General features: G+C 39.9%; 1 protein-coding gene across 3 annotated transcripts in view; it reads right to left on the bottom strand.

Annotated features, from left to right (window-relative positions):
• Positions 1–24,286, bottom strand: part of LOC311143906 (nck-associated protein 1) — a 57,979-nt gene extending 33,693 nt beyond the window's left edge. Inside the window, exons 1-14 of one of the 3 annotated variants that reach the window (XM_084179778.1) lie at positions 23,991–24,187; positions 12,901–12,918; positions 11,614–11,724; positions 8,017–8,109; positions 7,739–7,795; positions 5,722–5,864; positions 5,344–5,434; positions 4,881–5,018; positions 4,616–4,664; positions 4,197–4,353; positions 3,978–4,034; positions 3,773–3,869; positions 1,722–1,828; positions 1,241–1,373 (exon numbers count right to left, since the gene is read on the bottom strand). In XM_084179778.1, the coding sequence (XP_084035904.1) occupies positions 1,241–1,373; positions 1,722–1,828; positions 3,773–3,869; positions 3,978–4,034; positions 4,197–4,353; positions 4,616–4,664; positions 4,881–5,018; positions 5,344–5,434; positions 5,722–5,864; positions 7,739–7,795; positions 8,017–8,109; positions 11,614–11,724; positions 12,901–12,918; positions 23,991–24,110 (1,371 nt within the window). In that variant the 5' untranslated portion in view covers positions 24,111–24,187. Of the gene's footprint in view, positions 1–1,240; positions 1,374–1,721; positions 1,829–3,772; positions 3,870–3,977; positions 4,035–4,196; positions 4,354–4,615; positions 4,665–4,880; positions 5,019–5,343; positions 5,435–5,721; positions 5,865–7,738; positions 7,796–8,016; positions 8,110–11,613; positions 11,725–12,900; positions 12,919–23,990 lie in introns of all 3 variants that reach the window. The other 2 variants (XM_084179779.1, XM_084179780.1) reach the window with 2 other exon arrangements.
• Positions 24,287–24,486: the final 200 nt, after the last annotated feature.

The following is a 24,486-nucleotide window of genomic DNA, read 5'->3' as shown; positions in this document are numbered from 1 at the left end:
TTAAAAAACTAATAAATACGCAATTTTCACCCTCCAGATTGCTCCTTTTTAACTTGGAAAACAAACAATCAAAACGTACACAGAACGTAATCTTACCTCAGGAATGTAACTACAACCGCAACATTTCGCTTCACCCGCAATAACATCTGCTAAATATGTGTATGTGACCAATAACATTTGATTTGATCTTGCCAATGTTGTCCACGACATAGGCTAATTATCTTGACCGCCGTAACAGTATAGACACCAAAATGTTCTGTCAATTCTCCAGATCAACATTTATTCCCGCACTTTGGCTGTTGTTCAATCGCCTGCAGTATCACACCCGATCTTTATCACTTGACTTTCATTCAGAAAAACCTTTCCTGAATCAGCTGATGTTGTGCGATAATTTCCCTATGTAACTAAACAGCTAGACATTAAAAATACACATCAAACAACTATTATGCATAATTATTTAAGAACCCCGTTAATGACAGTGTCGATTTTATTTGATTCATCTTGTTGAAGTTACTCTTTCTGTTAGAAGCATTCGATTTTACAATCCATACATTATTTTGTATATGTGTGCCCGTGAAAACTGTTTTCACACCTCAACATAGGGAGATACGAAATGTTACGAGGTTACAGTGCACTTCCAAGATCTCCATACAAAAAACAGTCCGACAGCAATATCCAGGAATTTTACAGGATGAAGTTCAATGTGTAATTCAATTGTTAAATGCTTAGTAAATGATAAAACGACAAACAGCAGTTTCATAAAGAAAGAAAGGTAGTGTTTTATGTCACACAATATTTGCCAAATCTGTGAAGACTCCAAGCATGAGAAAGAGTTTAAACATAGGTTTTGATTCAACTCATGAATTATATTGAATGTATCCATGTTCCCCCTTTATATGTTAATGTATTCATGTGAAAAAATAGGCAAATTATTATTAATGACTTTGTAACAGCTCCAAACAGTTGTCCACTACAAGAAATGCTCACTGGTACCCTAGTTTATAGAAATACCCATATAACAGAATACTCCATCACCAGTCATACACTATATAATAAATACTAGGATATTATGAAACCAAAGGGAGAACATTGACAATTAGTACGTCCGAAACTGCACCCTATTCCCTATATAGGTAAACTATTTTTGACCAGAGCTCTAGGAGCCATGGTCCAAAGTAGTGCAATATACTGTATATAGGGAATAGGGTGCCATTTGGGACGCAAGCCAGAGCAGTCTCACCTGTACTAGCTCGTTGAGCACCACGGCGTCAAATCCAGACAGGTACTGGACGTAGTATCTCTGCATGACAGGACCATACTTCCTCACGTGGGCCCTCAGTTCCTCCATGTAAAAGATCAGCTCTGCAATGTGCCTGAGGACATAGAATAGCAAGAGTTATCTAAGAGAATAGACATACACTTCATTAGTATGCTCAATACTCCTTCACACCATGGCATTCCTTAAAGGGTCATTTTACAAAAACAATTTTTTTACTTTCTCTGCTTTTGATACAGTCCCACAAAACTGTGCATGCCAACATTCAAGTTAAGACACATCACTTTCAGTCTCCTAATGGCCAAAATCAAGCAAGAGTAAAACGTGTCATGAAGATGCATTTTGACACAGACTTTTCAAGGAGGCAAACACAGGGCCACTACATTACCTGAGGGGTAAAGGGAAATCCCATAGTTACAAGCTGAGTCAGTAGGATGTGTCTTACTTGTCAATAAAGTCATCTGTGCTCTTCTTCTGGATGTTGTCTGCATGTCGTAGCAGCCAAATGATCTCATCCCGAGCGAACGACAGAGCCATGAACACGAACAGGGCCTATGAAGAGGACAGGAGTCATGTTATATAGTTACTTTCACCCATCAATTAGTCACATCTTTCAGGATTTGAATCCTTATTCTCTGATCACTTTAGAGTTAGTCCAACGAGCATTATCATGTTAACAAAACTAGAGTGCACATAGTGTTAGTCCAACTCAACTAGAAAATATTAGGATATAAAGAAATATGTTATATTGTCACATTCACCGGATAGGTGCAGTGAAATATGTTGTTTTACAGGGTCAGCCATAGTAGTACGGCGCCCTTGGAGCAAATTAGGATTAAGGGCACATCGACAGATTTTTCACCTTGTCGGCTCGGGTATTCAAACCAGCAACCTTTCGGTTACTGGCCCAACGCGCTAACCACGAGGCTACCTGCTGCCCTAGAGAGCAGCAGTGCAGTAGTGTTATTATGATGTAACATTATCATGTTAAGACAAGTAGACAGCTGTGGTGTTAGTCTATCGCAGGGGTCTCCAACCTTTTCTAGCATGACAGCTACTTTTAAAAAATGAAATATGTCACAAGCTACTCATTTTTTTCTAGCTTTCAAATAGGCACATTCTTCTCTTCTCCTCTCCCCTGTAACTCTTACCCGGGTCCTTAGTGTACAAGAGAAAGTAGTGCACTATGTTTTCTGTCAATATATTTGGTAAAATAATCATTAATAAACAACTCTAAAATCTGTATTATTTTTAACCAAATTATGTTATATATTTTCCCAAATTATGTTTTCTCAGTTTAATTTTTCCTGGTTTTAGATTATTCCTTTTTTTCACTCTCAAAATTACAATTGTTCATAGAGAAACAACTAAATTGGATGTTCTGAGTCCATGTCAATGCTCAAATCATATCTGAATAAAACATTTTTTAGATCTGGATTTTTGTGTAATTCCCCTTTAATTGCGCATCTGGCCCTTTAATTGCGAATCTATTGAGTGAGGAGTGCCATCTACTGATAGTTCTGCAAAGTTAGCAAATAACAAATAATAGATACAAATGATATACTTACTTATGATATACCTCTGCCAGGTAAGCCTACTTTGCAGTTAACATTTAACTGAGAAGGTTTTGGGGAAAGTATTTGTCAACCCACAAGACGGTTATCACATCAACTGGCTGCACACAGAGTGATAGACTAACGTGCGCACCACACAGACAGGGGCAATATTGCTGGAAATTAATTGACAGATATTGTGTTAGGTTTGGCTTTTTAAGCCAATAGGGGCTAACCAGGGGTGGGATAATGTGAATGTTGCATTGATTAGATAGTAGCTGGGAGCTTGCAGTGTCTGATATGTTTATGACAATTTGCGGTGGAACACGTGAAAATTGCATCTATTTTCTGAATTGTTTGGCGAGTTACTCATAGGTGGACCTGTTGGAGACACCTGGTCTGATGTAACATTATCATGTTAACACAACTAGAGAGCAGTAGTGTGGTACCTTAGGGCTCAGTAATCTAGACTGTGTTAGTCCAACTCACATTAACATATTAACACAACTAGAGAGCAGTAGTGCAGTGGTGTTAGTGTAACACACGGGATATGAACTCAGATCTCCCACCGGAGCAACCAACGTCTTAGACCATTAGACCAAGAGGAAAATCCCTCTTACTCCGAGGGCAGACACTTGTTTTGAAGTTCGCAGGCGGGGCTATGAGCAACCATGCTCAACTCATGTCCGCTACATTAGTCTGGTGTAACACTATCATGTTAACACAACTAGAGAGCAGTCGTGCAGCAGGGCAGGTGAAGAGCCGTCGTTAAGTGGCAACACTCCTAGCAGGAGTCACACATACAAATCTCCCCACTTGAGACTGGATTCAATCTCTGTGTCCACCCTTCCCACTGTTTCTCCCACCTGCCGTATCCCCTTCTGATTTCCATACTGTCTAAATAAAAGTGTCAAAATACCAAAATAGAGCACTAGTGCAGTACCTTAGGCCCCAGTAATCCTGGCTGGTCAGATAGGACTGTGGCCAGCTCCTTCAGGGCAGATCTCAGGAACTTGCGTCTTTCTCTGTGCATCAAGCCTCTGTAACAAAACAAAAACAATCGCCAACAATTTAATTCGGAGAGGATACTGTGTCAGATACCATTAAAAACCTCTTGGTGCAATAAGATGCATTTATGAGGCACTTACGCATGTGACAGAGCTTGTTCTTTGCACTCTTTGATGTCATTCACACGCTTGTTGTAGCTATGAAATGAAAAGGGAGAATAGTTAACATACTTACTCACACACACACTTAACAGATGTCTGGGAATATTCTCAAGCTGTACCCATTGAGCATGCTTTTCAGTCCAGGACTAAGCTTAATCTGGGTTCAGGAAACCAGCCCGTAAAGTTAGTGTCCCTCACCCGCGGATGTTGATGAAGAGGTCCTCAGCAGCCTTATGGATGTGGAACACCTCGTCTCTGAAGAGACAGAGGCAGGTGCTGCTCTGAAGAGCCAGCTTCCACAGGCTCAGAGCTGCCTGATCACTATTCAGGACCCCGTGGCATAAGATGAAGCCAACTGACAATCAAACACAAGGACAGAGAGAAAGTTAGAGGCACAGAAATACAATTTTGAACAGTATTTGTGGGGAATGAGAATATTTCGAATTATTAATATTTTTACCCGTTTTTTGTATGACATCACATTTCATGTATGTTTTTAATAATAAGCCTGTACCTGAACAATGAACTACAATTAAAAACGATCACGCTCCCCCTTCCCTCCAATGGTATAAACCTATCAAATCAATTAGATCAGACTGTACTCTATGCACACTTACATACTATCCACTTCTCCATGGCGTCCAGGGACAAGTATTCACAGGGCATCTAGAACAATGAGAATCATAGGTAAATGCACATGCCTGTGAGCAGGAAACGGTGTGATTTCAGAGATTTATATTGATGGTACTGTGTGTCTCAAGTATGGCACTAGCAACACCATAGTCATGGGTTCAACTCCTGCAGGGATCACATTACTGTACACACCCACTGTACTGTACATGCCCCTTTGGATCAAAACTGTATTATATATTGGGTTCTCACTGTGTCTGACTGGGCTGGGTTGAGCATGGTGCTGGGGGCACTGATGAGACTGAGTAGCTGTGCATTCCTCCACTGGTCAGCAGACAGATTTCTCCTGGGGTACACCATCTGGAGGGAGAGCAGGGCGTCTGACAACGACTACAGGGGAGGGAGGAGTGAGAGGGGAGGGAGGAGAGAGAGAGAGAGAAGGGGAGGAGAGAGAGAGAGGGGGAGGAGAGAGAGAGATATATTGGTTTATGACAGTTAATAATAACTTTCATGAACAAGCATTAATCAACTATATATACATTTATAAAACCGTATAAGCAATAAAAGCATTCATAATCATGGCTTAAGCATCAAAGTTATTATAAAGTGTAACCGAAAGTTATATTATAAAGTGTAACCAAAACATGTATTATCATTGTCAGTGCTCAGGACAAGAACATAACATGTTGAGATACAGGTGACACTTTATATTCACCTTCCCATGGGGAACAAACTCCTCCATCATCTTTTTCAGCGGGTTCTCGTAGTCGACAATCATCTGTCCCAGCCTAGGGTACTCTCGATCACTAGATGAAAATAAATAAAAAAGAATACAGATGTTGTTGACATTGGTAGTTCTCAGGTGTATCTAAGCTAGGTCTGTAACTACCATACAATATTTTAAGAATGCATTTTTCATATATTACTATGTGATTTGAATATAAGGCCACTGTCAATTGGTATAACAGTAAGTTAAAATTGTGTTAAAGTATGATCTTAATATTATTTACAGCGATGGTGCAAATGGAGATTGAACGTTTCAGAGATGAACCGGAGCAAGGATATAGACCGGAAGAGCCACCACCCTACATACCTTGATCCATGTGTCATTTCATGGGCGTAGTTGTAGAGGCCAATGATAGCTTTCCTCTCTTCAATCCGAGACAGTAGCATCATTAGGTTAGTGTAGGTCACTACTAAGTCAAGGTAGTTCTTGGTCAGGTCAAAGTTTACAGTCTGTAAAATGAGATGTGGGAAGAAAATTAGAATCTACATCCAGACTATTAAATCTGATCCTAAAAACATGTAATCTACAGTGCCTTCAGAAAGTATTCACACGTCTTGACTTTTTCCACATTTTGTTGTGTTACACCTGAATTTAAAATTGATTAAATTGAGATTTTTTGTCTCTGGCCTACACACAATACCCCATAATATCAAAGTGGAATTATGTTTCAGAAATGTGTACAAATTAATTAAAAATGAAAAGCTGAAATGTCTTGAGTCAATAAGTATTCAACCCCTTTGTTATGACAAGCCGGAGTAAAAATGTGCTTAACAAGTCACATAATAAGTTGCATGGACAAACTCTGTGTGCAATAATAGTGTTTAACATGACTACCTCATCTCTGTACCCCACACATACAATCATCTGTAAGGCCCCTCAGTCGAGCAGTGAATTCCAAACACAGATTAAACCACAAAGACCAGGTAGGTTTTACAATGCCTCGCAAAGAAGGGCACCTATTTGTTGATGGGTAAAAAAAAATAAAAAAAAAGCAGACATTGAATATCCCTTTGAGCATGGTGAAGTTATTAATTACACTTTGGATGGTGTATCAATACACCCAGTCACTATAAAGATACAGGCGTCCTTCCTAACTCAGTTGCCGGAGAGGAAGGAAACCACTAAGGGATTTCACCATGAGGCCAATGGTGGCTTTAAAACAGTTACAGAGTTTAATGGCTGTGATAGGAGAAAACTGAGGATGGATCAACAACATTATAGTTACTCCACAATCCTAAGCTAATTGACAGAGTGAAAAGAAAGAAGTCTGTACAGCATAAAACATATTCCAAAACATGCCTTCTGTTTGCAACAAGGCACTAAAGTAATACAGATTTTTTTTGCCAAAGCAATTAACTTTTGGTCCTGAATACAAAGTGTTATGTTCGGGGCAAATCCAATACAACACATTACGGAGTTCCACTCTACATATTTTTAAGCATAGTGGTGGCTGCATGATGTTATGGGTATGCTTGTAATCGTTAAGGACTGGGGAATTTTTCAGGAATAAAATGAAATGGAATGTAGCTAAGCACAGGCAAATTCCTAGAGGAAAACCTGGTTCAGTCTGCTTTGCACTAGACACTGGGAGATGAATTCACCTTTCAGCAGGACAATAACCTAAAACACAAGGCCAAATCTACACTAGAGTTGCTTACCAAGAAGACAGTGAATGTTCCTGAGTGGACGAGTTACAGTTTTGATTTAAATCTACTTGAAAATCTATGTCTAGACCTGAAAATGGTTGTCTAGCAATGATCAACAACCAATTTGACAGAGCTTGAAGAATTTTGAAAAGAATAATGGGCAAATGTTACACAATCCAGGTGTGGAAAGCTCTTAGAGACTTAAACAGAAAGACAAAGCTGTAATCGCTGCCAAAGGTGCTTCTACAAAGTATTGACTCAGGGGTGTGAATACTTATGTAAATGAGATATTTCTGTATTTCATTATCAATAAATTTGCTAAAATTTCTAAAAACATGTTTTCACTTTGTCATTATAGGGTATTGTGTGTAGACTGTAAAATAAATAAATGTAATCAATTTTGAATCCAGGCTGTAACAACAAAATGTGGAATAAGTAAACTGGTATGAATACTTTCTGAAGGAAAGAGTTCAGGTGGGCCTTCACACTTCAGCAAACAAAGGAAAGGAGGGGTGCTCAACAACAACAACAAAAATCATGAGAATGGCTTACCAACAAAAACCTCCAAAAGGACTAATTCTACTTCCGGAAGGCACTGTATGAGATATCATCTTTGAAGTGAAAAAAGCATCCTGTAATTACATGCTATGTACAGATCAATGTGCCTTATAACTTACAATATCAAAGAAGACTTGGCAAGCATCGATAGTGTTCAGCAGCTCACAGACATGGTCCTGGAAGGAGAGAAAGACATTAGATGTATGTACATTTCACAGTATAGTAAGTTGATGATAAGTAACTATTATTTGTGATGGATTATCATTACACATGTACAGTATATAGAGTACTGTAAATTGGTATCAAGACAGTCCTAACATGCTCCTGCTTATTTGACAATGAATCTTAAGAACCTTCTCTTTTTTCACTACTTTGAATGATGCTTAGTTCCACATACCTTAAATTCCATCACATCTACGAATGTGAAGTAATACAATGCTAAATTCTTAAGGATTTCAGACTTCTCTTTTTGTAGTTGTGCAAGCTGTTGCTGTAGAAGTAAAGAAAAAACATTTTGTTTTTATACTCAAGTTAAACTTTACAGGACACACAAAGCTTCATGGTATGGATAATGAATGATGAGCACAGTAAAATAAGCTGATGGAATCTGGTAGAAGGGTGGTAACATTGTATACTTCATCATGAATTTGTTCCCATTGCCATCTGTGCTTGGTAGTGCATATTTTCTCCGGATAGTGTAAGTGGTCTCAATCTGTTAACATCCCTAGATATCCTGAGAAATACTACTAAGGATATCACACAATGGGTCAGGGTGACATTTGAACAACTCAAAAAGGTAGAGCTCTAAGCAAAAATAACTTTATCATTCCAAAATACTCATGTTGCTTTCGATAACATCTCCGCATTTTAGCACTGTCACAATGGCACCTTTATTTAGCCAATGATAGCCTCTCACAAGCCAAATGTGAAGTCATGTTGGCTGGATTGTTATCTTTGGTGTGCGTCCCAATTGGCACCCTATTCCTTATGTAGTGTGTTTCTTTTGACCAGGGCCAATAGGGCTCTAGTTAAAAGTACTGCACTATATTGAGAATAGGGTGCCATTTGTTAGACAGCCCTGGTCTCTTTTCTCTACAACAGAAATGTTACTTATTCTATTTTTCAAACAAAAACCTAACAAAATGTTCCCTAACAGTTAACTGTTACCTAGCAGTATCGAAAAACTTGAATGATCTTGAGGTGTGAAAGATGATAAAAAATATGAATCATTAGCAATATTACTTAAACAAGAATCTGCTACACTGACAATAAGAGAACATGCAAAATATAGAAAAACGACAGAGGCTGCGGATCTGACTTTTCTGGACCCTTCTTCCCGAAGCTTCTGCGCATGTGCAGGATTCTCTACTTTACGCACAGTCTCTGCTCTCCTCGTAGAGAACCTCCTTTCACATTTCTACTGTCAGTTATGAATGATAATTCTTCAAGATTTACCGGTAAAACGTCCACGCAGCATCTGAATACCAACCATTTGATCTCAGTTTCATGGGGATATGCATTTAGATCTTCTTGAGATATAGTGTTGTTTCGAAGTAGCCTACAGTGTTGTTTTGAATTACAGTGCATCAGGAAATATTCAGCCAACTTCACTTTTTCCACATTTTGTTACGTTACATCCTTATTCTAAAATTGATTAAATTAATTTCCCCCCTCATCAATCTACACACAATACCCCATAATGACAGTTTTTATTTTATTTACATAAGTATTCAGACCCTTTGCTATGAGAATCGAAATTGAGCTCAGGTGCATCCTGTTTCCATTGATCATCCTTGAGATGTTTCTACAACTTGATTGGAGTCCACCTGTGGTAAATTCAATTGATTGGACATGATTTGTAAAGGCACACACCTGTCTATATAAGGTCCCGCAGTTGACAGTGCATGTCAGAGCAAAAACCAAGCCATGAGGTCGAAGGAATTGTCAGTAGAGCTCAGAGACAGGATTGTGTCGAGGCACAGATCTGGGGAAGGGTACCAAAACATTTCTGCAGCATTGAAGGTCCCCAAGAACACAGTGGCCTCCATCAAGTTTGGAACCACCAAGACTCTTCCTAGAGCTGGCCACCCGGCCAAACTGAGCAATCGGGGAGAAGGGCCTTGGTCAGGGAGGTGACCAAGAACCCGATGGTCACTCTGACAGACCTCCAGAGTTCCTCTGTGGAGATTGGAGAACCTTCCAGAAGGACAACCATCTCTGCAGTACTCCACCAATCAGGCCTTTATGGTAGAATGGCCCGACGGAAGCCACTCCTCAGTGAAAGGCACATGACAGCCTGCTTGGAGTTTGCCAAAAGGCACCTAAAGGACTCTCAGACCATGAGAATCCAAGTGAATGCCAAGCGTCACGTCTGGAAGAAACCATGCACCATCCCTATGGTGAAGCATGGTGGTGGCAGCATCATGCTGTGCGGATGTTTTTCAGCGGCAGGGACTGGGAGACTAGTCAGGATCGAGGGAAAGATGAACGGAGCAAAGTACAGAGAGATCCTTGATGAAAAACTGCTCCAGAGTGCTCAGGACCTCAGACTGGGGTGAAGGTTCACCTTCCAACAGGACAACGACCCTAAGCACACAGCCAAGACAACGCAGGAGTGGCTTTGGGACAAGTCTCTGAATGTCCTTGAGTGGCCCAGCCAGAGCCCGGACTTGAACCCGATCGAACATCTCTGGAGAGACCTGAAAATAGCTGTGCAGCGATGCTACCCATCAAACCTGACAGAGCTTGAGAGGATCTGCAGAGAAGAATGGGAGCAACTCCCCAAATACAGGTGTGCCAAGCTTGTAGCATCATGCCCAATAAGACTTGAGGCTGTAATCGCTGCCAAAGGTGCTTTAACAAAGTCTGAATACTTATTTTTTTTATAAATTAGCAAACATTTCTAAAAACCTGTTTTTGCGTTGTCATTATGGGGTATTGTGTATAGATTGATGAGGAAAAAAACAATTTAATACATTTGAGAATAAGGATGTAACGTAACAAAATGTGGAAAAAGTGAAAGGGTCTGAATACTTTCTGAATGCACTGTATGTATAGTGAGCGAATTTGATAGCAGATGGTGTTAACACATTGTAGCATAGCCTACCTGTGTTTAGTTTCAATCAAAACACATATTTTGCCTAGTGGCACGCGCTGTTGAATTTTGGCCACATGAGAGGAAACTGCAACCATTCGCTCAATCATCCTAAAATCTCATAAGAAATTAGGTGGTGTTTTTGTCTTACAGTAACGTTATACTATGCTATTATAGTCGGTTTTGTTATGTAGAATACTATCATTATGTGTTTTTGCAGACATTGATTAAACTTTGATCTAACTTTATTAAACGAGCACCATTCACCACAGTAGCCTGTTCTCTAGGAGTAGAGCAGTAGAGGATCCTGCACATGCGCAGAAGCTTCGGGACCTTTAGCTGTTGAGAAATAAGGTCCAGAAAAGTGGGATCTGCAGCCACTCCTTAGAAAAAACAAGAACTATGAGGAGCTTCAACTTACCAAAAGAATATTCCAGAAAAAAGCCAAGAAGTTTAGCATGCAAAAGAAAAACACAGACCAAGTAAAACATAAAACCCAGCAGCAAAAAGTACAACAACATAGCAAAACACATCACAGCTACACCAAAGAAGCAGTTTAACATTTCTAACAAAATACAAAGCCAGCCAATGGTGATATAATGTATTAGTTGTATTGAAAAAATGTTAGCTATAAAGATAGAATTAGCATACATAACATAACATTTATGAAAATGTACATGTGGGTGGTACATCAATAGTGAAAAGATAGGATGATGAATCTCAGATAGAATTTCATTTACAATTCCTACTTGATCTAAACAATGCTATCTTTAAAGTATGACTAAACACAACATTTATTGCACAGACCTAGTAGTGCAATAGAGAAAGGACTGCATATAGATACCAAGCCTTAAAATTAGCTTAAATATAATGTAATATACATGCAAATAACAGACTTACATTGTTGTTGCGTGTTTCAACTGCTGGGAATTTTCTGACAATGAACTTGACAGCGGACTCCAGGTTCTTGTCTATTAGATAGGATGGTTTGGCTTTGGGGTCACCACAAGCCTATAATGAAGAGGGCCAAAAACACAGACAAATGCTAAAGATGCATCAACAATAATACTAACAACATATCAACAACAAAACAAAACATTGGCAGAAGTGCTAGGATGATAAGGTAAATTAAGAAAGTTGGAATACACTGAGCGAGAGTGTGTGAGAGAGAGCAAGCGAGAGAGCGAGCAAGACACAGAGATACAGAGACAGAGAGATATTGAGAGCGAGAGATTGAGAGAATGTGTGTGAGAGAGAATACATTTCTACTGACAGAGTGGTGTATGGGAGATTGGAGAGCAGTTAGTGAGAAAGCAGTGCATAGACATACTCCTACTGTGAGAAAAGATAGTTGAACTGTGTGTTACATTTTAGATGTTAGAAGCAACAAAAATTTTGCAGATGTATGTTTGAGGTAGGGTGGTGTATGGTATATGACACTGGGCATGCACGTCAGCCTGACAAAACAGGAATAGTAATGTTTTAGTATTCAGTCTATAACACAAGAGTTGAGGTTCGCAATACACTCAAATGAACACAGTACAGCCGACAGACATGTAGATAAATAATATGAGCTTGATAGAGAACAGTGAGAACAGTTATAAATGTTCAAATCCCCATATGATCAAGACTGGATTCAAGATTAGTGATACAATGCCATGGATCCATGCAGAGAACACTTTCATTTTGCAGAGGAGAGCAGAGCTGTGTTGAATTGCAAAATGAAGTGTCTGTGAATTCAACCAGGCCCTATGTCTTCCCATTGCCTGATCTTCAATCCCTAAAAATACAAACATTTTGTTTTGTGGTGCAAATGTCCTGGAACTGTGAAACTGTTAATTTGATGCTCACAAACCAAAAGAAGACCATGGTTTAAGCTTTAATGTATTCTGATCTAATTGTTGGACTATAGCTGCTCACCGCTTTTCATAACAAGCTAGATACAGTATTTGCAACTGTTAGATATCATGTAAGAAATAAACTGGGGAAAAATGCACACTAGCAAATATGATATCTATTTTGACTTAATGAAATAATCAGAGATTCAATTGCAATTTGGGATGGGCCTGTTTGTTGAATTGTGAACGTTGTTAGTACTGAGAAGCATACAAGTAATTCTGGGACATGATACTGGTAGGAAAGCAGGGAAGGGTAGAGGGAGGGGGAGAGATTTAGGGAAGAGCAAACCTTCCAAACTTGTCCTTGCTGAGGGAAGCATTGTGATAGAAGAGAGAAAACCACACAGGTAAACACAGGTAAAGTCAGGTAAACACAGGTAAACACAGGTAAAGTCAGGTTTAAAACATAGAACCATGCATCTACATGAAAAAGGCTTTAGGTTTTACTTCTGGGATAGTTTGTTGAGGAATGTACTGCTTGTCAAAGCATTGTTCAACAACTAGCTCAGCCCATGGTGGAGACACTCCTCCTAGAGTAGTAACACTGTCACGCCCTGACTCAGGGGACGCTTAAATGTTGAGTCAGGGTGTGTATATTCTTTGTTGTGCGTTTTCTATGTTTGTGTTCTAGTATGTATAGTTCTATGTTGGCCGGTGTGGTTCCCAATCAGAGGCAGCTGTCGCTCGTTGTCTCTGATTGGGGACCATACTTAAGCATCCGATTGGCACTGTCTAGTTGTGGGATCTTGTTCTGGTTAAGGTATGCTACCTTGGACTTCACGTTTCGTTTCGTTTCTTGTTTTGTCAAGTGTTTATTCAGTGTAAATAAACATGTACAGAGTTTTGTGTTTATAATTTAATAAACATGTACGTATATCACGCTGCGCCTTGGTCTGACCCGTCATTAGACGAACGTGACAAACACTGTAGAGTATTAAGGCTTTAAGTTTAAGAGAGGATATACAGTGAGCTCCAAAAGTATTGTGACAGTGACAATTTTATTTTGTACTCCAGCAATTTGGATTTGAAATGATACAATGACTATGAGGTTAAATTGCAGACTGTCAGCTTTAATTTGAGAGTATTTATACTGAACAAAAATATAAACGCAACATGTAAAGTGTTGGTCCCATGTTTCATGAGCTGAAAAAAAAATCCCAGAAATGTTCCATATGCACAGAAAGCTTATTTCTCTCAAATGTTGTGCACAAATTTGTTTACATCCCTGTTAGTGAGCATTTCTACTTTTCCATCCACCTGACAGGTGTGGCATATCAAGAAGCTGATTAAACAGCATGTTCACCAGAGCTGTTGCCAGATTTGACTGTTCAATTCTCTACCATAAGCCGCCTCCAATGTCATTTTAGAGAATTTGGCAGTGCGTCCAACCGGCCTCACAACTGCAGACCATGTGTAACCACGCCAGCCCAGGACCTCCACATCCAGCTTCTTCACCTGTGGGATCGTCTGAGACCAGCCACCCAGATAGCTGATGAAACTGTGGAGCATTTCTGTCTGTAATAAAGCCCTTTTGTGGGGAAAAACTCATTCTGATTGGCTGGGATGGCTCCCCAGTGGGTAGGCCTGGCTCCAAAGCCTATGCCCTCCCAGGCCCACCCATGGCTGCACCTCTGCCCAGTCATGTGAAATATGTAGATTAGGGCCTAATGAATTTATTTCAATTGACTGATTTCCTTACATGAACTTTAAAGCAGTAAAATCATTGAAAATGTTGCATGTTACGTTTATATTTTTGTTCAGTATAAATCCATATCGAGAAATTACAGCACTTTTTGTACATACTCCCCCATTTTAGGGGACCAAAAGTATTGGGACAAATTCACTTATACAGTGCATTCGGAAAGTATTCAGACCCCTTGAATTTTTCCACATTTTGTTACGTTACAGCCTTATTCTAAAATTAATTAAATTGTTTTTTTCTTTCATCAATCTACACACAATACCCCATAATGACAAAGCAAAAACTTTTTTTCTGTAATTTATGCAAACGTATTAAAAATACAAAACTGATATCACATTTACATAAGTATTAAGACCCTTTACTCAGTACTTTGTTGACACACCTTTGGCAGCGATTACAGCCTTGAGTCTTCTTGGGTATGACGCTACAGTGAGGGAAAAAAGTATTTGATCCCCTGCTGATTTTGTACGTTTGCCCACTGACAAAGAAATGATCAGTCTATAATTTTAATGGAAGATTTATTTGAACAGTGAGAGACAGAATAACAACAAAAGAATACAGAAAAACGCATGTCAAAAATGTTATAAATTGTAGACTGATCATTTCTTTGTCAGTGGGCAAACGTACAAAATCAGCAGGGGATCAAATACTTTTTTCCCTCACTGTACAAGCTTGGCACACCTGTATTTGGGGAGTTTCTCCCATTCTTCTCTGCAGATCCTCTCAAGATCTGTCAGGTTGGATGGGGAGCTTCGCTGCACAGCTATTTTACATTTACATTTTAGTCATTTAGCAGACGCTCTTATCCAGAGTGACTTACATTTTGCATACATTATTTTCAGGTCTCTCCAGAGATGTTCGATTGGGTTCAAGTCCGGGCTCTGGCTGGGCCACTCAAGGACATTCAGAGACTTGTCCCAAAGCCACTCCTGCGTTGTCTTGGCTGTGTGCTTAGGGTCGTTGTCCTGTTGGAAGGTGAACCTTCGCCCCAGTCTAAGGTCCTGAATGCTCTGGAGCAGGTTTTCATCTCTCTGTACTTTGCTCTGTTCATCTTTCCCTCGATGCTGACTAGTCTCCCAGTCCCTGCCGCTGTAAAACATCCCCACAGCATGATGCTGCCACCCCCATGCTTCACCGTAGGGATGGTGACCGGTTTCCTTCAGACGTGACGCTTGGCATTCAGGCCAAAGAGTTCAATCTTGGTTTCATCAGACCAGAGATTCTTGTTTCTCATGGTCAGAGTCCTTTAGGTGCCTTTTGGCAAACTCTAAGCGGGCTGTCATGTGCCTTTTACTGAGGAGTGGCCACTCTACCATAAAGACCTGATTGGTGGAGTGCTGCAGAGATGGTTGTCCTTCTGGAAGGTTCTCCCATCTCCACAGAGGAACTCTGAAGCTCTGTCAGAGTGACCATCGGATTCTTGGTCACCTCCCTGTCCAAGGCCTTTCTCCCCAGATTGCTCAGTTTGGCCGTGCGGCCAGCTCTAGGAAGAGTATTGGTGGTTCCAAACTTCTTCCATTTAAGAATGATGGAGGCCACTGTGTTCTTGGGGACCTTCAATGCTGCAGAAATGTTTTGGTACCCTTCCCCAGATCTATGCCTCGACACAATCCTGTCTCAGAGCTCTACGGACAATTCCTTCGACCTCATGGCTTGGTTTTTGCTCTGACATGCACTGTCAACTATGGGACCTTATATAGACAGGGGTGTGCCTTTACAAATCATGTCCAATCAATTGAATTTACCTCAAGGATGATCAATGGAAACAGGATGCACCTGAGCTCAATTTCGAGTCTCATAGCAAAGGGTCTGAATACTTATGTAAATAAGGTATTTCTGTTTGTAATTTTTTATACATTTGCTAACATTTCTAAAAACCTGTTTTCGCTTTGTCATTATGGGGTATTGTGTGTAGATTGATGAGATTTTTTATTTTATTTTATTCATTTTAGAATAAGGCTGTAATGTAACAAAATGTATATGTATTAAAGTAGTCCAAAGTTTAGTATTTGGTCCCATATTCCTAGCACGCAATGATTACATCAAGTTTGTGACTCTTTGGGGTCCCAGTATGAAAAATGTATGCACTCACTAAAACTGTAAGTCGCTCTGGATAAGAGCGTCTGCTAAATGACTAAAAGGTCAAATGTAAAAATTTACAAGCTTGTTGGATGTATTTGCTGTTTGTTGTTTCAGATTATTTTGTGCCCAATAGAAATGAATGGTAAATAATATATTGTGTCATTTTGGAGTCACTTTTATTGTAAATAAGAATATCTAAACACTTCTACATTAATGTGGATGCTACCATGATTACGGATAGTCCTGAATGAATCATGAATAATGATGAGTGAGAAAGTTACAGACGCACAAATATCAAACCCCCCCAAAATACAAACCTCCTCTGTTATTGTAAAGGTGAGAGGTTAGCATGTCTTGGGGGTATGATATTTGTGCGTCTTTAACTTTCTCACTCATCATTATTCACGATTCATTTCTAAGCGGTTCACCCTCAAATGAAAGCTGACAGTCTGCACTTTAACTTCATAGTCATTGTGTCATTTCAAATACAAAGTGCTGGGTTACAGAGCCAAAACAAACAACAAAATGTGTCACTGTCGCAATACTTTAGGAGCTCACTGTAAGGTAGTGTTTGATTAGAACAAGCAGGACCAGAAACATGCAAGTAATCCCAAGGAACCTACAATCCAATGAACCATCTACCAATTAACTTAAAAAGAATATGGGCTAATACATTTCATGCGCACAACCTGTAAAGTATAAGGCAACAGATTTGATCATTTAACTCAGCTCGCTGACATAGGCACTGTATGGTAATTTCCAAGATAAATTGTAATATACACAAAATAAAAAAAATGTCTAACAGTATAATGACACAATTCACTTTGTTGTAAATACTGTATTTCCTTTAAAAATGTGCAAAATCAAAAGGAGTAAACAGAAAATGTGTTTCTCTACTTTATCCAACACAACCATGGTCTGAGACCCTAGTTAAGGTAACTTGGTCTAATTTAGTGAGCAGCACTTTGGTATTTGGTATTTATTAGGATCCCCATTAGCCGCTGCAAAAGCAGCGGCTACTCTTCCTAGGGTCCACATGAAACATGATATAATACATTTTACAGAACATTATTAGACATCATTTTAAAACATCACACATAGCCTACATATCAGTACATACACACAATATCTAGGTCTAATACATTATACAGTGCACATTACATTACAATATAAAATGGCTGTGTCTCTTCACAGTCCCATTTGTGCATTAAGGTGTTCTTTTATCTGTTTTTTTTATCTGTTTTTATTGCTAGCTTGAGTTACCTGGGGTGGCAGAGAGTTCCATGTAGTCATGGCGATATTTAATACTATGCGGTTCCCAGCATATGTTCTGGACCTGGGGACTGTGAAGAGACCTCTGGTTGCATGTCTTGTGTTGTACCGATGAGTGTCCAAACTGTGTGCCAACTGCTTGAACAGACAGTTCGGTACCTTCAACATATCAATACCTCGCACAAAGACCAAAAGTGATGCAGTCAATCTATCCTCAACTTTGAGCCAGGAGAGATTGACATTCATGTTACTGACACTTACCCTCCGATACATGCTGCTTTGTTCTGGACCAACTACAATATACCTATGTTCCCCTTTGCCGCACATGACTACACAGCTGGGCAGTAGTCCAGGTGCGACAAATGTAGGGCCTGTAGGACCTGTCTGGTCAACTGAGATGTCAAGAAGGCAGAGCAATCCCCTATCATGGACAGACCTCTTCCCATTTCAGCAACCATTGAGTCTATATGTTTCGACCATGACAGCTTGCTATCTAGGGTTACACCCAGCAGTTTAGTATCCCCAACTTGCTCAATCGCCACATTATTCAATAATAGATCTAAATGAGGTTTAGCATTGAGCGAGTGATTTGTCCCAAAAATGATGCTTTTTGTTTTTGAGATATTTAGCACTAGCCTATTGCTAGTTACCCATTCTAAAACTGACTGGAGATCTATGTTAAAGGTGTCAGTTATTTATTTTACTGTTGCAGCCGATGTGTATACTGTTGAGTCGTCAGCATACGTAGACACACAGGCTTTATTCAAGGTCAGTGGAAGGTCATTAGTAAAATAGAAAACAAAAATGGCCCTAGCCAGCTGCCCTGCGGTACACCACGCTCAACTGAATTTGCATGAGAGGTTTCCATTAACAAAACCATTCAATTAGCTAGGTAACTCTCAATCCATAATAAGGCAGAGGATGCAAATCCATAACACCTACGTTTTTTCAGTAATAGATTATGATCAATGACTTCAAAAGCTGCACTGAAGTCTAACAGAACAGCTCCCACAATCTTCTTACTATCAATTTCTTTCAGCCAATCATCAGTCATTTGTGTCAGTGCCGATCATGTTGAGTGCCCTTCCGTATAAGCATGCTGAAGTCTGTTGCTAATTTGATTTCTGTAAAATAACTTTGTATTTGATCAAACACCATTTTCTCAAAACATTTGCTAAGCACTTGTAACAGGCTGATTGGTCGGCTGTTTGAACCATTCAAGGGTGCTCTGCTATTCTTGGGTAGCGGAATGACCTTTGCCTCCCTCCATGTCTGAGGGCACACACCATCTTCTAGGCTTAATTTGAAGATGTGGCAAACAGGAGTCACAATGTATTCCGCTACCAACCTCAGCAATTTACCATTCAGGTTGTCGGTACCATGTGGTTTTTCCAGGACTGACACTGTACTGACTTCCCCAGGGCTAACATTGATTTCCCAGTGCTAATACCTTTGCTAACTGTGCTTCCTCAGTGGTAACAATGCTTCCCCAGTGCTAGCAGTGCTTCCCCAGTGCTAATACAGTGCTAACTGTGTTTCTCCAGTGTTAACAGTGCTTCGTCAGTGCTTTCCCAATGCTAACAGGGTCATTGGAGAGTGAGTAACAGACTGAGGTCAAGGCTGTTTCCTCACACACACACACTCACATCCCTCTGACCGCATAGTAGAGACCCTCCATCCCTGCACTCTCAGCCAGGGCTCTGTCTATCAGGGATCTGTCTATCAGGGCTCTGTCTATCAGGGCTCTGTCTATCAGGGCTCTGTCTATCAGGGCTCTGTCTATCAGGGCTCTGTCTATCAGGGCTCTGTCTATCAGGGCTCTGTCTATCAGGGCTCTGTCTATCAGGGCTCTGTCTATCAGGGCTCTGTCTATCAGGGCTCCGTCTATGGACGGATGATTGATGTTTTTCCTGCTTGTACTGCTATCTGTTTTTACTACATTGATTGCTGTTGTTGTGACTGTTGCTTTAAGTACAGTATTTCCCGTCAAGATTAAACAATGTATTGCTATTCTGTTCTAATAATGTACCTACCATACAGAGGGGTCCATATTGCCAGTTAAACTTCCACTATATTTGTGTTGGGTGCATAGTTTAATTTAATTCCTCTCAGGCTGAGTTCTAAAGAGGGTAGATACAGTAGGCCTTCAGTACAGTACCATCCTCCCTGATATATATCTCCTCTCTACTGACAAGTCCTGGATAAGAACATCCTAGATAAGAGTGAGCTTCCTATTGTCTCTGTAAAGACTAGGAGGGTTCTGAGGAGGGGCTCTGTGCTGCTTCCGGTTTAGATTTCCCTTCAATTATATGACATCATAAGAAGCTCCACTCTCCACAAACATGGTTATTTTTGATCATATTGAAAACCAACAAAATAGCCTACATTTCATCAACTAACATATAAAATGCTACATACATGCTTATGACAAGTCTTACAATGTACTATAACTGTATCGTAAAGCATTATACCTGTTACTCACTTTTAAAACAAATATTGCACTCTGTGACACTGATAAATTACATAAACATTCACTGGTGACATAAATATTATCAGAAATATTATCATGGGAGGCAGGCGGTTGTGTAAGTTACATCAATATAAAAAGCAATACTATTGGTCCAGACAGTAGTGTCCCGCTTGCAGCCAGCTGTCATATCAGGGGTCTCATTGTTTTGCTGTCAACAATGCTAATGCTAAACTATAAACTCTTCTTGGTACATAATCCCATATTGTTGTCCACTGAATCTTCAGATTCACATGTTACTTGTTGAGTGGGTATCAACAAAATAATATAGATCTCTATTTTGGATGAATTGTCTGTTTAACTGTGTTAGATAAAGCTTCTGGTCTAAGCAGTTTGATTTACTGAGGTAGGCCTAGTAGACTTGTGCAGTAGGTTACAGTAATGGGGTATACCTGTGGTAGTAGTATTAAATGAAATTAAATTGTATTTGTCACATTCTTCGTAAACAACAGGTGTGGACTAACAGTGAAATGCTTAGAAGGCGTGTGCAGTAGGAATGGGCAGTAAACGTGAGCAGTAGGCCTATGAGGTAGGCCTGTGGTAGACCTGTGTGCCGTAGGCCTACTGCAAGCCTACTAATTTAGTAGGCCTGTGCAGAAGTGTACAGTTGTTTTATTTACTGAGGTAGGCCTTTGCACCAGACTACAATCACATTAGCCTACAATCACAGATTAAGTAGAATACATCTGAGATTCTTCCTAAATGCTTCTGCCAGCTAGTATCAATGCCTACCAGTTGCCAAGCAACAGATCTGTTAGTTAAATCTGTTCAGATCTGAGCATCAAATGCCGCCACAGTTTCAATAAGTACAGTATATTTTCTGAATAAAACAAGAAATGTACCATGGGTATAAATCCTTTGGCATGTAGCCTATTGTGTCATGCTGAACATAAAGATTGAGGTATATAAATGGAAATATATGAGTAATAGGCTGAATATTATTCACAAATTGACTGCAACCGAGAGTGACAAAATCATCACACAACTCAGCTCTTGCGTGTTGTGACAATCCTGTATCTTGTGGTCATCATGATAGTCATCTTGTGTCCTGGGGTAAGTTTTTTTCTTCTGAATTCTGTATCTGCATAATGTTTTTATGCTAATCTTTCTATCACATCTAACTTTAATTGAGAGTTTGGAGGGAGTGAGACACAGAAGATGATTGTGTGGTTACTTATAAAGGGCTAGGCCTACTAGGGAGGATAGGCCCTCATCACAAGGGTTGGTTGGCTGGAGGGTGCTAGCAGACAGACAGTCAAGGCAGAGAGGCATGATTCTCCACTAGCCTCCATTCAGCTACACGCTGGACAGCCTCCAGCTTTCTTTTATCTGCTGCCATTTTCCCAAAGTCGGCAAAGCATCTCTGATACCCAGTCGAAGTCCCAAATGGCACCCTATTCCCTATGTAGTGCACTACCCTGGTCAAAAGTAGTGTACTATATAAGGAATATGGTGCCATTTGGGACACATCCACAGTACTCTCTCTCATCATTAAAGGACTGACTGTCACTGTATCAAAGCCATTAAGATGGACAGCTACACTCTAAGAATGCTCTTCTCTGTTACACTGACTGAAACGTCTAGTAGGGTTGGGTGGTACCCAGATTTTCATACCGTTTCTGTATCATACCAGGGTATACGGCATTACCGGAAGTGCACACAAGGGCCGCACAAAACAATTCAGGCAGCAGGGATCTTGATCCAGGAGGGGATTGAATGTCTGCTGTAACCAAGAAGCTTGATCATGACATCTAGCCACTTAGCTAGCAAGTTAGCAAACAAAATGCATAGCCCTGAGCTGGATATAATTTATTTCACACATCTTAGATTTCATATAGTTATACTTATAGTTATAAACAGTGGCGTAGCACGCACCCCTGCGAGCTGCTGCTGTTTTAATGGTATTGAAAATCATTACGTTGGTATTTCGAAATACCCCGGTATACGTTATAAATGGTATATCGCCCAAGCCTAACGTCTAGTATGGAATCTGCCTTTCATGATACACCTCGCCAGCCCCCACTATGAATAAGTAATATATCAGTCACCCAAGCCACAGACTGTTTACCTGGCTACCGTCTAGCAGATGGAGTCAGTACAGGTGCATCAGAGCCAAGACAGAGACTAAGAAACAGCTTCTATTACCAGGCCATCAGACATCACTAGCCATCTACCAGGTGATGCACACTCACTCACACAAAACACACAAGCTATCACACACACCTCATACTCTCTCACACACACCTCATACTCTCTCTCACACACACAGGCTTCATGATGGCTGCTGTCCCATGTCATAGAGACATTGAACCACTGGACACTTCCCGTTTCACACTGAGTATTTAAATACTGTATTCCCGACATAGCTCATTCTAATATTTATACTACTGTACTTTGTATTTAGTTACACTGTTTATACAAACCACATATGTATTTATATACTGGATTCTTGACATAGCTCACTCTAATATATCTACTGCTGTACATATCATTCTTAGTATATCCTGTGTAAATTATTCCGGTGTACATACGTATCGATTGCATTTTTATCACTGTTACAGTGCTATTTGAGCTGTTAATTGGATTCGTCCCGACGTTCTTGATTGCTTGCTGTTTTTTGTAACTTTTAAAAATGTTTTAATTATTTGTGTACTTGTTTGACATTTTACTGCATCATTAGGAGCTAGTAACATAAGAGGTTCGCTGCAGCCACTATAACATCTGATGATTTTTTTTTTTAATCAATGAATAGTGAATACTAATACACTAGTAATAACATTACTAAGAGTGGTATTCTCTATAGGGTTTTACAATTAGTAAATTAAACATCATGGGCCAATTTCCCAGACACGGATTAAGAGTCTTGGTCTAAAAAGCACTTTAATTTAACATGTTTTTTAGTCCAGGACTAGTCTTAATTTGTGTCCAGGAAAGTGGCCCTAGTATGGAATCGGTCTATCACAATGTCCCCACTTTCACACTTCCTCCCCACTATGAGTAAGTGTCATAAACAAATCATAATGATCTCTAAAACTGTGCCTTCTTTAAGATACTTCTCCCTTCTATCCCAGGAAAATGTGTGTTTTTCAAACCAGGACCAATATGTGATCCGGTGCATCAGGCATTTATAACTGCATAACAACCATATAACATACATGTATACCAACTGTAGATACTGCTGTGCCATTGGTTGGTAAGTAGTATGCTACAGTCATGATGTGCCAATATGTGTCTGTCAGATGGTACTGCTAATCTGACTAATTATAAATGTGTTCCCATTATATTGATCTCCGACTTCAATCTTAGAATTGGCTAAGGAATCTAGAAAAGCACTCCTTTGTCAATTTATTTGACTAATATTGTTGTGCTTTATACAAGTATGCAGGAGAAACTATGTAGATAGCTAGCCATCAAGCACAAAAATTATTGCATAGCTAGGCATGTAGCTACATTAGTAGGCTACTTCAGTGAGATACTATTTTATTTCAAGCCAGTGAACGATAGCTTTCAGTAGCCGATTAATTATTTTATTTTTACACGAAGTTTGAAATAGACCAATCTCAGAAAACAGTGATTTATTTGTCCAATTGATGAGTGGGCTTGGCTAGCCAAATAGCTTATCTGCAACACATTTTCAAGAGGGCCTTGACTTGCATTCTACGGCTGTCATGCTTGGGGTTTCAAAATAAAGGTTTCTGCCATATATCACAGATGATTTTGGGGCGGTTTGATCTTTCAATTCTCTTGAATGTAGTACAATTTATTATTCGACCTAAGAATTACACTGATACCTTACCTTCTTGATATTATAGATGCGAGTGAGCATTCCGATACCCCTGTCGTTCAGAATGGTAAATTTCTCGGCCAGCTTTTGCTGGCCAGGTTGGAGCGAGCCACGCGACAGTGTTGCCGACATAGCTACTGATTGTTGTAGAATAATTGTTGTAGAATTTCTCCCGCTTTTTGATTGTTGTGAAAATAGTGACACTCCAGTGCTACAATGTTACAATTCGCCCATTCTGCGGGTTGAGCGGTTTCGCCAATCCCCACTCCTCTCTCCCGTCTCGGTTTTTCCTAGGTGTTGTCCTATCTGACGAAAACGAGGCTGACAGGCTGTTTCCTGCAATCCAAAGGCACGTCACGTGACCAGCATTTTATTATAGGGAAGGAACATGAGCCTATATGTAGGAGGCTACGCCCACGACAAAATAGTTCTCAAGTATTTCAGCCTACATTGAAGGCCTACATTAAAAGGCAACTATAAAGTGTGGCTGGATGTCTCAGTGTGAATA

The sequence above is a fragment of the Coregonus lavaretus genome (assembly GCF_964263955.1).
Source record: "Coregonus lavaretus genome assembly, chromosome: 16".
NCBI lineage: Eukaryota > Metazoa > Chordata > Actinopteri > Salmoniformes > Salmonidae > Coregonus > Coregonus lavaretus.
The sequence above is the reverse complement of the archived record's forward strand: the minus strand, read 5'-3'. Positions and strand labels throughout refer to the sequence as shown.